This window comes from Aristolochia californica, unplaced genomic scaffold (assembly GCF_029961685.1).
Source record: "Aristolochia californica isolate CCGP_79_NKW_82.1479 unplaced genomic scaffold, dmAriCali1.0.hap1 SCAF_1, whole genome shotgun sequence".
NCBI classification, from domain to species: domain Eukaryota; kingdom Viridiplantae; phylum Streptophyta; class Magnoliopsida; order Piperales; family Aristolochiaceae; genus Aristolochia; species Aristolochia californica.
The window spans coordinates 57,919,619-57,935,080 of record NW_027181770.1 but is presented as its reverse complement, the minus strand read 5'-3'; the positions used below and the strand labels follow the sequence as shown (position 1 = coordinate 57,935,080).

Genomic DNA, 15,462 nt, shown 5'->3' with positions numbered 1-15,462 from the left:
TTCCGGTTCTAGTTGACAAATATGTTACTCAACTGTCGCTGTCTTGAGAAAGGTCGGGAGGCGCGATAGCCGTATACCACTTTTTGGGGATTATTTTCCCAAAGCAGTTTGGAACGTGCCGATCGCCTATTGACCAGCTGGTTCAACTCACAGTGGTCCTCCATAAATATATTCATGGGCTCGAAGCCGCGAACGAGCAGTTTTACCGTTAATGACGGGTCGGTGTTCCGGAGGAGTATCAAGTTTATTAGTCCTTACTCGGCTTAGGTTATCAATTATTGCATGGAAAATGGGGGTTGGGCTAGGCAATGGCCCTTTATTTCTTGTCATCTTCTATTGCTATGATTCTCCACTAACATTCACATCACCTTCATCAACTCATGTTGTGATCTAAGTTCAACAATCCAAACTAATTAGAATTACTCCCTTTTATTGCTCTCTGTACTAACCATTACTCCTCCCCAGTCTCTTTGATATTATTTGGAAGGTTTCATTTCCTACAAACCCCGAAATATACTTCTATTACCTACATTGTTTTATGCATTATTATTTCAATTTAGATATTAGATTAAAGTATACGATGATCATGACTATCGGCATACCTTTCAAAAGGTGATTACTCTCATCAATAGATGGTAAAACATTTGATGAGAGGTGGGTAAGGATTACAGCCTCCACTGGGCTGTCCTTCTCTTTGCGAGAAAAAGATGGGGGCCGGGTTGAACCTCTCTCCCTTATCACCTTTCTTATCTTGTACTGGAGGAAGAATTTCTTCCTCTCACATGGGCACTTTTAACATAGAAAGTACCCCCCCTTCCATGCAAGGAATGAAGTGGGGGATGGCATATTTCATCCCCTTTTTCCTTTTTATTTCACTTGGCATAAGGACGAGGGTCGTGGAGGAGGCCCTCACCCCTTTCTTTTTCATATTAGAGACCTTTCCACGACCCTCTTAGACCCCTTGACAACCCTTTTTTTCTTGTGGATAATTAACAAGGCCGTGGGCCAACCTTTTCCACACATGAAAGGGGAAAACTCCCCTCGCTTTTGTTCCTTTTGAGTGAAAATTACTTTAATACCACTATAGACTGTGCAGTAGTTGAATAAGACAATAGCTTAAATAATTTTATCATATTAGTTGTGAAGACTGAAAAAGAAAATATTTAAAACATCCCTCTATATAAATTTTGTATATCTCAAAAATCTGTTAATTTTATTTTATTTCAATAAAACCTATTCAATCTGTCGAGTTATCATAAAACCTCTCCCAGAGCCCACGTTTACCGTTTATCTAATAAAAGAATCCCTCCCAAAAGTTGGGGTTTGGTGCACACCCTTGACTAATAATAAAACAATAAGATTGATTTTAACTATCATTTATAGTTTTACCTCCTTTTAAATAAAAGCTTTTAAATTTAAATTGCCCATAACTTTAATTGAGTACGTACGCTCTCTTTCTACGCAATTCTCCGACTCTCAGATACAAAATCGGAGTCTCTCTTCCTTCTTTCTGTGGTTTGTTCTTTTGTTTCTGCGTACGTGAAATGGCACTCCTCGAGTAGACAGGACGGGTCTTTGCTCTTTTTCCTCGGTAAATTGTCTTTGTCTTTTTCTTTTTCTTCCTGTTCATGCCCTTTCCAGACCTCAAATTACTACATCAGAAAGTGGCAGGGAAAAGACAGCCGGAAAGCTTTCAACAGTGCAAGAGCTATCGTTGTTCAAGTCTTCGGGCAGCAAATCGGGCTCTCGAATGCTCCAATTGCATTTGCTGCTCTCTTGCCTTTCTGGGTTTACACAGAAATTCTATTTCTTTTGTTTCCTTTTTTTCAATCTTTTGATTATCGTATTGCTTTTCTTTAGCATTCATAGCACCATCTAGAGACACAGAGACGCTGTTGGTATTCCGCATCTCTATACTCAGCATTCCAGAACAGTTGAGGTAGTCCTTTTGCCCTGACTTTGCGCTTACCTCTATCCTTTTTGAATTCATAAGCATGATCCGGATACCCAGGTTTCCTGTAAAGCGTATCGGACAGCAATCAAGCTCATCCATTTATGTGGATCCTTCCTGAAATGATCAGCTTTTGTTTCAGTCTTCCATTTACGCGTGTTTCAGGAAATTTCATGGTTATAGATCACTTGGAAATATATCTCTTATGATTGTAATTTGAAGTAGACAATATCATTATTTTTTGTTAGGAAATTCACATTTTTTATTTTAATTTGCGTAACATATTTATTATGTAATTATATTTTCTATCATTAATGGAATGGGATGAAATTAGATGATCTAATTTTGTTAAACCCATTAAGGAATGGGCCATAAATATGGGAACCCTATATAAAGAAACACAAAATGGTTATAGTCCCCAATATACTAAATCACACACATTTCCTTTCTCCCCATTTAGAAGAGAGACGAAAGTCCCATCGAGGAATAAGGAGATTTAGTTGATGAAGACCACAACACCAATCATCCGTTCTTATCCTTTGTCAAAGAGATTCCACAACAGAAAGACGAAATTTAAGGAATGGATTCAGGTATGTATTCAATCCTAATTTTCTGGCATGTTGTAAATTCTGGATTAGGATTTACTAAGGTTTTTTAACAAGTTGTATCAGAGCAGTCCTGTTAGATTATTAGGATTTCTGGATTAATTCCATGGAGAGTGATACGAGAAGAAAAGTTTAATTTCTCCACGGAATTCATCTCGGGGTTGTGCGTCGGTCATCGTCGTCGTCGAAAGACGGAGGCCGACGTCCGACGTTCGTGGCTCGCGCTGCAGCGTCCGCTAGGAAATGCTGTAGTGACGACTGACCCCCCCCCCCCCCCCCCCCCCCCCCCCCCCCCTCTCTCTGTGCATGGCTGCAGCGCTGTCCAGCGGAAAAGGGGGTGAGGCCACGGAGGAAGACATGGCACGCTACACCGCCCGTTGGGGGAAACATTGTCCGTTGGGCAGCGTTTTTTCCATCGTCCCATCACTTTTATGTCGTCGGAAGGGGAAAGGAATGACGGAAAAAACAAAACCCGTGTTGTAGCAGCGATGTTTGGCGAGAGAACAGGGGAGGGGCATCGGAGGCACCTTTGGTGACAGCAACGCTGTCGGGAGCACTATCGTGGCTGTTGGGCGATAGCAGTGCCCGTCAGGAGCGCTGTTGTGGCCCTTGGGCGACAACATCGCCCGTTAGGAGCACTACCGTGGCCCTTGGGGGCCAGCAGCGCCCGTCGGGAGCACTGGCATGGCCGTTTGGCGACAGTAGTGCACGTCAGGAGCGTTGTTGTGGCCCTTGGGCGACAACAGCGCCCGTTCACTCCACCGGGGGCACTGCCATGCCCGTTGGGCAATTGCAATGTCTGTTCCTCGCAGTGGGCGTGTGTCCGTTGAGCAACTGTCGTGCCCGTTCACAGCAAAGGGCGCACTGCCATATCCGTTGGGCAACCGCAACAACCGTTGAGAGCGCTACAGTGTCCGTTAGACAAACTGTAGTGTCGCAATAAAAAAAAAACTCTGGTTTTGTTTGATTTACCTAACGAAATCGATTTGGGTAAGTCAACTCGGACCGGTTGCTAAAGATCGGGGTCGACTCGGGCTGAGTCAGCTTGATGGAGTTGCCTCGATTCTATTTAAAAAAATCAATTTTTTGAGCCTGTGGGGATTCGAACCCACGCGCAAACTTTGCGTTTGGTCCATATGCCCAATAAGGTTGCTCATATTTGTTTGTTACATTTGGATAAATATTTTGTTTATATCTCTTAGATTACAGAACATTCATTGCAACTCCAAGGAAATAAAGGCCAACGCCGCGACGCCAATGGGGCAGTGCCACAGTGTTTGGCAACTGAATAAAAAAAATTATTTTGTTCGGTTGGTTTAGTATTTTCAATCACATTGTTTGAAGCTACATGTTGCTAAAGTAACCTTTGTAGTGTAGAATAATTTGACTAGAAATACATAGAGGTTTGTACGAAGTTATTTATGCAAATTGTGTTCAGCCCAAAGGAAGACACAGTTTGACCAAATCAACAACGTGCATGTGATGATAAATGTGTGACAATTATAAAGATTTTTTATGTGAACAATAGTCGGTCTAAAGAAAGGTTATTGTTTGACAGAACTGATTGTCAGTATTTGATCATTGCACAAAGAGTACCACTTACAATTAATTTCTCTATCCAAAGACTAGGAATTAATGTTGTACTAGGTATCTTGAGATGGGTCCCCACTTTGGAATTTATTAGGTACTTGTCTTGTTTTTTCTTTATATGACATACTAGCTAATGTGCGTATGCTTATTTATTTTGTTCTTTATACAATTTCTGTTGCTACGGCTTGAAATGTTACTGCTCAAATAAGCATTCCCAATGTTGAGCGGGACGAATTTTAAGGCATGGAAAAATACCGTGGAAATTGTCCTCAGTTGTATGGATTTGGATCTTGCACTTCGAGCAGAGCAACCCATTTCTACTCCGGATAACCTCAATGAGGTTAAATTAAAGAAGTGGGAGCTCTCTAACTGCAAGTGTTTGATGATCATGAAAAGCTCCATTCCGAAGGCGTTTCGGGGCTCTATGACAGAGAACAAGAGCTCCAAGAAGTTTCTAGAAGAAATTGGACAATATTTTGCCAAGAATGAAAAATCAGAGGCGAGTAGCCTTTTGGCTAAACTCGTTTCAAACAAGAATAAAGGCAAAGGGAATATTTGGGAGTACATCATGGAAATATCTCATCTCGCATCAAAACTCAAGTCACTTAAGTTAGCTGCCTGAGGACTTGCTCATGCACTTGGTTCTGATATCTCTTCCTGCACACTTTGGCCAATTCAAAGTGAGTTATAACACTCAGAAGGACAAATGGTCACTAAATGAGCTTATATCTCATTGTGTGCAAGAGGAAGAGAGGCAACAACGGGATAAGAATGAAAGTGCTCACTTGGCCTCAACCTCTCAGTACAAGAAGAAGAAGAGAGGTAAGGATACTGCGGTAGGATCTTCTCAAACTAAGAAACAGAAGAAGCAAGTTGAGGAGTTTACCTGCTACTTTTGCAAGAAATCGGGTCATATGAAGAAGGATTGTCCCAAGTACGCCGCCTGGCGTGTAAAGAAGGGTATGCCTTTAACTTTAGTTTGTTCTGAAGTTAATTTAGCTTTTGTACCTAAAAACACTTGGTGGGTGGATTCTGGTGCTACCACTCACATTAGTATGTCTTTGCAGGGTTACCTGTGGTGCCGATTGCCAAGTGATACTGAAAAATTCATCTTTGTAGGTGACGAAAAAAAGTTGCAATAGAGGCTATATGAACTTTCAGATTACAATTAAACACTAGATTTTATTTGGATTTATTTGAGACATTTGTTGCATCGTCTTATAGGCGGAATTTAACTTCTATTTTCATTTTGGACAAATCAAATTTTTCTAGTTCTTTTGGAAATAATAAAGTTAGTCTCTACCGAAATTCAAATTTTGTTGGTTCTGGTCCCTTAATTGATAATCTATATATGTTTGATGTTGTTAGTTCCTATAGAGGAATATTGTAAATAAGTTCACGTGGTACGAAGTGAAAATTCAGTGCGCATTCCACCACATTATGGCACAAACGTTTAGGACACATCTTTAAACAGAGAATTCAAAGGCTTGGGTCAGATGGAATTATTGAACCCCTAGATACTATAAACTTCCAAGATCGTGTTGAGTGCATCAAGGGGAAACAAACAAACGTTATAAAATTAGGTGTCGAAAGAGCTAAAGATGTCTTATAACTTATATATACAGATATCTGTGGTCCATTCCCTATAGCTTCATGGCATAGCCAACAATACTTCATTACGTTCATAGACGATTACACTAGATTCGGTTACCTATATTTAATACATGAGAAGTCACAATCCCTGGACGTCTTCAAGTCTTTCAGAGCTGAAGTTGAACTTCAACTTGGAAAGAAAATCAAGGCTGTCAAATTCGAATGTGGTGGTGAATACTACAGACGGTATGATGGATCAGGAGAACAACGTCCAGGACCCTTCGCGATTTTCTTCAAGGAGTGTGGAATTGTTCCGTAATACACCATGCCGGGCACACCTAGCATGAACAGTGTTGCAGAGTGACAAAACTGAACTCTTAAGGATATGGTAAGGAGTATGATCAGTCATTCCTCTTTGCCAGAGTCACTTTGGGGAGAAGCTCTCAAGACCGCATTGTACATCCTTAACAGGGTACAGAGCAAAGCAGTTGCCAAAACCCCCTATGAGCTTTGGACAAGAAAGAAGCCTAGCATTAGGCACTTGCACATTTGGGGTTGTCCAGCTGAGGCGCGACCTTATAGGACACATGAAAGAAAACTGAACTCAAGGACGGTTAACTGTTATTTCGTTGGTTACACTGAACATTCTCGGGGTTATAAGTTTTACAATCCCACATCAAGATCCTTCTTTGAAACGAGAAATGTGAGATTCCTTGAGGATATTGAGTTTGGAGGGAAAAAAAACATAAGGAATGTTGTCTTTGAAGAAGAATCTGTTATTGACAGTGATCAGGTCTCCATACCTATTGTTGTTCAAGATACAATTTAGACACTAGAAGACAATGTTCAGGCTCCTATTCCTGACATTATTCCAGATCAAGACAACAATGAGATTCTTCCTCTTGCACCATCTTTAGAACAAGCTCAACAACCTCAAGAAGTGCAATTAAGGAGATCCACTAGGGAGAGGAGAAATGCGATTCCAGATGATTATATCATATTTCTCTAAGAACATGAGGATGGCGTCGGATTGACAGAAGTTGATCCGATTAACTTATGTCAAGCCTTATGCAGTTCTGACTCTCAAAAGTGGATTGATGCCATAAAGGATGAGATAAAGTCTATGAATGACAATGACGTTTGGGATCTCATTGAGTTGCCTAAAGGTGCGAAGCCCATTGGTTGTAAATGGATATTTAAAACCAAGAGGGATTCAAAGGGCAATGTCGAGAGATATAAGGCCTGTCTAGTTACTAAAGGCTTTACTCAAAGGGAAGACATAGACTATAAAGAAACTTTCTCTCTGGTATCTTTGAAAGACTCTTTTAGAACAATAATGGCACTAGTGGCTCATTTAGATCTAGAGCTACATTAGATGGATGTCAAAACTGTGTTTCTCAATGGAGACAATGATGAGACGATTTATATGGTACAACCAGAAAACTTTGTATCTGGTGATCCAAAGTCTATGGTATGTAAATTGAAGAAATCCATCTATGGTCTCAAACAGGCTTCCTGTCAATGGTATCACAAGTTCCGTCAAGTCATAACCTCATACGGTTTTGAGGCGAATGTTGTTGATGACCGTGTATATCATAAGTTCAATGGGAGTAAATACATCTTCCTGATATTATATGTCGATGATATTTTGCTCGCTAGTAGCGATATAGGCTTACTGCACGAAACCAACAAATTTCTGACAAAGAAATTTGAGATGAAAGATCTTGGTGATGCCTCTTTTGTATTAGGTATAAAAATACTTAGAGATCGTTCTCAAAGTATCCTTAGGTTGTCACAAAAGAGCTATATTGATAAGGTGTTGAGCAGATTCAGCATGAAAGATAGTAAACTAGGAGACACACCCGTTGCTAAAGGAGACAAGTTTAGTCTCAAACAGTGCACTAAAAATGATCTCGAAAGAACAGAGATGCAAAAAACTCCCTATGCATCAGTAGTAGGGAGTTTAATGTACGCTCAAGTTTGTACTCGTCCGGACATAGTATTTATAGTAGGAATTCTGGGTAGGTGTTTGAGTAATTTGGGTATGCAACATTGGAAGGCAGCCAAATGCTTGATGCGTTATTTGAGGAGAACAAAAGACTACATGCTTACTTATCGGAGATCAGATAGTTTAGAGATCATTGGGTTCTTTGACTCCGACTTTGTCGAATACCAAGATTGCAGACACTCCACATCAAGCTACATCTTTATGTTAGGTGAAGGAGCTATCTCATGGAAGTCTGCTAAGCAGACTCTCATAGCTTCTTCAACCATAGTTGCGGAGTTCATTGCTTGTTTTGAGGCATCCAACCACGAAATACGGTTGTGAAACTTTGTCACTGGGTTGTGAGTGGTAGATGACATTGACAGGCCATTAAAGATTTATTGTGACTTTAACTCGGTGGTATTTTATTCTAACAACAATAGGAGCTCGACAAAATCGAAGTTTATTGACATCAAGTTTCTAGTTATTAAGGAGAGAATTCAGGATAAACAGATTTCTATAGAACATATAGGGACGGATTCTATGCAAGCAGACACATTAACCAAGGGTTTACCGCCTAAAGTCTTTCATCAGCACACTGCTCATATGGGCGTTATTTATGAGGATATTTTGGTTTAGTGGGAGTAATTTTTGTACTATATGTTTGCTTTAGACATTGAGTTCTTCGATTTTTTAATAAAATTGATTGTTTATTATTTTATTTATGAACTTGCTTGTGTTTTTCTATGTGCAATGTTCACATTGCATTAAGAACTTTGGAAAGATCTCAGTAAAGACTAAAGAAGGACCAGTTGGAAATAGGCATGTCTGACATCACATTGCATATAATTTCCATGTTACTCATCCATATTTGATCTATGTCATTGAGTGTATTAGTATGGTGATCATCGTGGTTTAGTCACGATTGTAATGTGATGAAAGTCGCAGTGGTTCCATTATTAATATATAAGATGATTCCGTTATTAATAGTATACAGATGCACGCTTCAAAAATTCGTGATATAATTGTTTCAGGAATGATATGTAACCCAAGTGGGAGATTGTTAGGAAATTCACATTTCCTATTCTAATTTGGGTAACATATTTATTATGCAATTATATTTTCTATCATTAATGGAATGGGCTGAAATAAAGTGATCTAATTTTATTAAGCCCATTAAGGAATGGGACATGAATATAGGCCAATTAAGTAAATACCATAGGGAATTATGGGAACCTTATATAAGGAGACACAAAATGGTTATGGTCCCCAATATACTAAATCAGATACATTTCCCTTCTCCCCATTTGGAAGAGAGACGAAAGTCCTATTGAGGAATAAGGAGATTTAGTTGAGGAAAACCACAACACCAATCATCTGTTCTTATCCTTCGTCAAAGAGATTCTGCAACAGAAATACGAAATTTCAGGAATGGATTCAGGTATGTATTCAATCCTAATTTTCTGGCATGTTGTAAATTCTGCATTAGGATTTACTACGGTTTTCTAACAATTTTCACCCCACTTCGACTGTGTTTATGATCCTCCGTTCCCTACCTGAATCAGTTTTGGATGGCCGAGTTGAACAACTTACGAAAGTCAATGCAATCTTTGGAGGAAAAGATTAAATAAGCATCCTGACATTTCCATTACACCTGGTAGGAGACTGATTACTCCTTTCTGGAACTTGACATTCTTCTTGCTGTAGTAATTTGTTAGGAGAAGACTTATCATCCTTGGGCATGAGAGAGCTTAAACAACTAGAGAGCCAACTGAAGGTTGGAGTCGAACGAGTGCGAACCAGAATGGTAATGGATCTTTTGTAATTTTGTGGAAAACTTCTACTTTCTCATACTTATTTGGGAGATGAATCTTATTTGCCTTCACCATTTGATTGGAAGGGAAAGCTCCATTGCTAGTCTATAAGCTAGCAAATCTTAAATCATTATTTGAAGATTAAAGTCTTTTTTTTTTTTTGTTACAGAGAGGCCTTCTTAAAGTAGAGTATATCAACTTACAGAAGAAGAAGGTTTTGTCCCAACGCGTTAACACTTCCCTTCTGATTGATGTTCATCTCAAATGATAGATAGGTAGAAATATTTTATTTATGATATGTTGAAATTAATAACCGAGCTAGAGAAAAAAATTACGCGCCGGAATCTTGTGCACGTTTACCGATGCAGAAAATAAGGGTCCCGAGTGAAGCTGACCCGGACCGAGTTTGTCCGAGTTGACGCGGTCGGTTGGATGACTCGGGCGCGCTGAATTGGCTTGGCCCACCTTTAATCAATCATGTTTCCTAATGAAATTGGCAGTCGTCTCCTTCCTCGCTTCGGCGCCGAACAAAGCGGAAAAACCAGGGAAACTTTCCGGCCCCGATGATAACTCCCGCCAGCTGAAAAGGAAACTTTCCGTCAGCAATACAAGCTTCTTAATCAGAGCAGGACAGTGGGGAGAGATCTCGGACGGCAATCACGGCAATTCGTCTTCCTTTCGGCCGAACAGTGCGTAAACAGAGATCCGGGTTGCTCCGCATGCGCTGAACCTGGCTTTAATACGTTTCCTAAGTTAGGAAACGTTTAATTTTTAAACAGTGTCTTCTTCTTCACGCGGCTGAAGGACTTGGCCGTAGGAATTTTTTTTCATCTTTCGATTCTAAACTCTTTCCCAATATCATCTGCAAGAATCGGGAAAACGTCTCCTTCTTCCCCACGGCGCCGAACAGCTCGGAATACCTTCGTCTTCCTCACGGCGCCGAACAGCTTCGGACAACAGAAAAATGTATGCAGAACGTAATCTCGGCAGTATCTCTTCTTCCACGAACAGCGTGGGACAGCAGCATTGATGGACTTTGATCCCGACCTTGTTGCTTTCAGGAACTGCAACAACACGGTGGAGAGATAATTCCACCCAGCTCGGCATGAAAGGCCCAGTTTTTTTTCTCCGACAACGGCAACGGGATAACAGAGCCTTCTTGCCCGAAGAGCGGTGGACTCTCGGCGGAAACTTCTTACCCGCGGCCGAACAGAGGAACAATGGCGACGGGTAATAACAGCACCTGTCCTTCTTTTTTTTTCTTCCAGTGAGCAAAACCGGAAACCGGAAACAAAGCTCGGCAAAGGCTCAGAGTAGATTGTTTTCTTCGGAAACGCCAACAAGACTGTCATTCATGGCAGAGATGACAGACCAGCTCGGACTGTCATTGTATCTTCTTTTATGTTTTTACATGTTTACAAGGTCACGACTCACGACTGCTTTATTCTTCACAGGTTTTCAAGGGACGACCAGATGTTAGCTGCAATTCCGCATCAACTAAAACACGGAGCTGCTGATAGTTCTGAGTCCACTAATACTCATCGGCCATATAAACGCTATAGACACGAGAGTGGGATTGCTCCATCCCGATTCAAGGGTATGGCGAGTACGACAGTTCCGCCATCAAGCTCCGGAGCGGCGCCTACCACCGCAACTTCCCATGGACAACCCATTCCGATCGAGAGTACGCGTATCAAAACCTCTTCATCACTGAGGATGTGTTGAGCAGGATCAAGGAAGGGTCCTATGAGTCCTATGAGTCTAAGTTTATTGAATACATCCGAACCACCCAAAACTCAAAGACGGCTGCTAACATAGGCGCCGGGTTTAATATTGCAAATGGAAGTAGTCCCGCCAACGAAGGAGGAGTTATATGCCAGGAGCTATTTCTGAAGGAGCTGACGCCGAGCGACGTCGGGAAGCTAAATCGACTAGTAATTCCGAAGAAACATGCAGTTAAGTTCTTCCCTCCCGTCTCGGAGACAGAAGAAGGCGAGGAGACGGAAGACATTCAATTGGTCCTCTTCGATAAGTATCTGAGGTTGTGAAAGTTTAGGTATTGTTATTGGAAGAGTAACTAGAGCTACGTGTTTACAAGGGGATGGAACAGGTTTGTGAGGGAGAAGGAATTGAAAGCCAAGGACATAGTTACATTCTATAATTGCGAATACAGGAAAGGGTTAGAGAGGGTGGATAGATCCTGGATGATTGACGTAAGCTACAACAATGAAACCAATGTAAATACAGTTGGGGTCTTCAATCATGAAAAGATGGCAGAACTGGAGCTAGCGTTAGGGAAACAGTATACGAGTAGGTCTGAAGATGAGGATAATGAAAAAGGAGAAGAGGATGAGGACGTCCAACAAATAGTCCGGCAGCCGTTGGTAAATAAGAAATGTCTGAGATTATTCGGGGTAATGATAGGCTAGAGGTCTTGGGTCCATTGGTGGTCATGATCCAAAGAGCTTCTAAAGTTTTTCTTTTCTTTCCTTGGGTGTTGCCGAAATATCAAAGGCTTCTAGAATTAATTTAGCTATCTTAGTTTCTTCATAAATACATGACAAACATAGATGGGAAGAGTCCTGGATTTGACAGTTGTAACACAAGACCATCAGGTGTATGTAGGACACGGACTTACATATTTGGGCAAATAAAATAAAATGAACTTAGAAATAAAAACAAGGTAGCTCATTATGTATAAGGCCAAAATATGTAATAAATGCAATGGGCAAAGCATGGAATCTAAAACTGGAATCCTCATTAGGCATTTATTTTTCGTATCCCATGCATTCATGATTGATGTTGAATTCAGTTTATAATTTTTATCAAATTTTAATGATAAAATGAAGATAACGGTGATTTTATAAATAAAATGATTTTAAAAAATTGGGTATAACCAACGTCAGCTGGATTTGATTTTGGAATCCTTTCCCTCTTTCATGATTGCAAAAAAATATTTTGTCAAAGTCTCTATTGCATCAGTAAAAAATATTTTAGTATGTCGTATATGTAACATGGTCCCAAGTACAATGTTCCAAGAACCGAGGACGCTTGGCCTCCCGTTACTCTTATTCCTCCCCCCTTCGGACATTAAATCCTCCGGACTGCGCGCCATTCCAATCCACACGGGTCCCTAATCTGCTACGTGTCTGCCGCTAGACTGCGCGCCGGAACTATTGGTATTTCCTGAAAGTCACGTGACCGGGACTTGAGTGCCAACTTATATACAGACAAATGAAAGTATATTTTAATTTTACACATACTTATATTTAATAAATATTTTAATCAGAGATATTTAAAATATATTTTATCATTTTTCTCTTTTTTTTGAGTTTAGTATTTTTAGTGTCAAATTTTTTATTCCTTCAAGAAAAACTTTTAAATATATATTCTAGTGACTAAAATAAATATAACATAAAAAATATAGAATCAACCAATTTATTTGTTTAATCATGTTTGGTAAGCTCAGCATATTGGGATAGATTTTCAAGAATTTTATGATGGGTCTCTTTGTTGAAATTAAGTAATGTTCTTACGAGTCTGTTTGGAACTCTATGGAAAATAAAAGAAAACAATAAAAATTTGACCATTATTATTCCCAAAAATAGTTAATAAAAATGAGAATTTAATCATTATCATATTTTTATTAACTATTTTTTAGAATGATAATGGTTAAATTCTAATTTTCTTTTCTTTTCTTTTCTAGGGATTGATTCCAAACAGACCCTGAGCATTAGACAATTCACTGCATTTGGGAATAGAACCTCTTCAATTCGCAACAAAATTCAAACAAAATATGATTTCATGGTATATTAATAGCAAATGCACTAAAATAGGTAGATTAAATAAGATCTTCTACAAGTAAATGTGTAGATAAAGCAATCTTTCATTCTTGTGTCAATGCTTATAAGTTCTTTAGTCACAAGTAGATAATAACCGGGGCCATTCCAATCCCTAATTAGGTTAACCCCCATCGAAATTTTCGATGTGATTTCCCGTGCCATTAAAAATGTAAAACTCGGTACTCTGGTTTCCCCAGTCTTAGCATTAGCTAGTTTTATGCACTAAGAACTTGGGGTTTAGGTTTGGTGAGGTATAACCTAAGAAAGGTTGCCCCACGAGTGATAAAATGGTTCCAATACACATAAGAAAAAGTTGTTTGGGATGAAATGGGTTATGGGTTGTCTTCTTCCATTCTTAATATAATGAAGTTTGTAATCTTCGATTGTGGAACATAATTGAATCGTGTGATCTCTACTTCCAATAATATGAGAACAAATCTGGAACAGAAATAGCATGGGAAAGAGAATAGATTATTAGAGCACTGATTTCATAAACAAAAAAATAAAAATAAAATGAAGGATTTGTTACTTTGTTTGTGGTTTTTCTGTTTTTTACTTCGTTAATGGAAAGAGGAGCGGATACCTAGGGTTGAAACTTGAAACCATAAGTGGATTTTTTGTCCAAAAGTGACTTCCCTCCCTAGTTCATTTCTTGTACAGTGCAATACGTAACGCGTATCACTATTATGTATCACATCTTGGTTAAGACGTATGAGACAAGTGTAAAATTTTAGGGTTTTGGATACATGTAATGTCTATCAAAGAATAGTCTTACATGAATTAGTGAGTATAAGATCTTGAATTTATTAGTTGGGAAAAAAAGTTTCCTAAGTTAGTTGGTCATTTTGGGATAGAACCTCTCACACAATTTAACATGGTATAAGAACAACCACTCCATATGGGACTATTCCTTAATGCTGTATCAGAGTAATGTTCTCATATTTTGGCATCCACCCAAATTATCCATGTGTTTACACATGAGGGGGAGTGTTAAGGATAACCCTTCATACATTAGTAAGTACAAAGATATTGTGTTTATTAGTTGATACAAGAAGTTTCCTAATGGCTAGTCATTTTGGTACAGAGCGTTCTACCCACTTTAACATGGTATCGTCTCACATGGATTAGTGAGATAAAAAATCTTGAGTTTATTAGTTAGCATAACAAGTTTCTTGACTAATAAACTTAAGATCTTTGTTCTCATCCATATGAGACTATTCCTTAATAATGTCCACCAAATTAGTTGATATAAAAGTATTAAATTCCGATACATAACTATATTCGTAACATACCACTTATCTCAAAATGTGGTACATGTCTTTCAATACACTGCAAATATCGACCAAAATTAGTGCAATGTCGAGCCCCACATCTAGCAATGGCATATGCCACCAAAATGGACTATTGTTTCACTCACCGTTACCCTCGGGCTGGGATAAAACTCGTTTTCTAGCTTTCATGTTGACATCACCTGATTCAAGTAGACCACTAGGGTTGTATGTTTTAATGATGTTGTGGTTCCTTCTTTGCACAATTGAATTTGAGTTTTGTAGAGTAACTTAAAAAAACATATATGCTTGCCTCTTTGTTAAACTTCAATTTGAAGAGGAATATATTCTTGGTTTGCAATCTTGTGGTTATTTCATTTCGTTCGATTTGAATGATAAGACCCTAATGCTTAGAAAGTTAAGAAATTATATTCACTATAAGCTACACTAATCCTCATTTTGATGCATTGTGGCATGGGTATGGGTACATTTCTAAGACATACTCAATTGTTAGCAATTTTATCAAGAATTTCAATAAACTAAAAACGGAAGCCTAATAACACATACCTCCGGCCATTGCAATCACGTTCCAATTGTGAGAAAATATAAACACAAAATTGTAAAAAAGAATTGAAAAATCTCTGTCTAATCTATCCAAGGCTTTAATCCATGCAATTGATAGAGATATCACTGACTTTTTTGTTAGAACAAATATCATTTTTTTCTTTGTGAAATTTTGTTGACATTCATTTTCTAGAAAAAACCATATTATGGGTTATAAGTGCTGGGTGGTTACCCTATACCACAGTCCCACT

General features: G+C 39.1%; 1 protein-coding gene and 1 pseudogene across 1 annotated transcript; both read left to right on the top strand.

Annotated features, from left to right (window-relative positions):
• Positions 1-4,363: 4,363 nt before the first annotated feature.
• On the top strand, positions 4,364-4,768 carry LOC137949357 (uncharacterized). Its single transcript, XM_068795432.1, has one exon. The coding sequence runs from the start codon at positions 4,364-4,366 to the stop codon at positions 4,766-4,768; it is 405 nt and encodes a 134-aa protein (XP_068651533.1).
• A 6,242-nt stretch (positions 4,769-11,010) lies between these two features.
• LOC137949332 (AP2/ERF and B3 domain-containing transcription factor At1g50680-like) lies at positions 11,011-11,966 on the top strand (annotated as a pseudogene).
• The last annotated feature ends 3,496 nt before the right edge of the window (positions 11,967-15,462 follow it).

Excerpts from the sequence above, each read along its gene's own strand:
- LOC137949357 (XM_068795432.1), top strand. The coding sequence starts at position 4,364 with ATGTTGAGCGGGACGAATTTTAAGGCATGGAAAAATACCGTGGAAATT.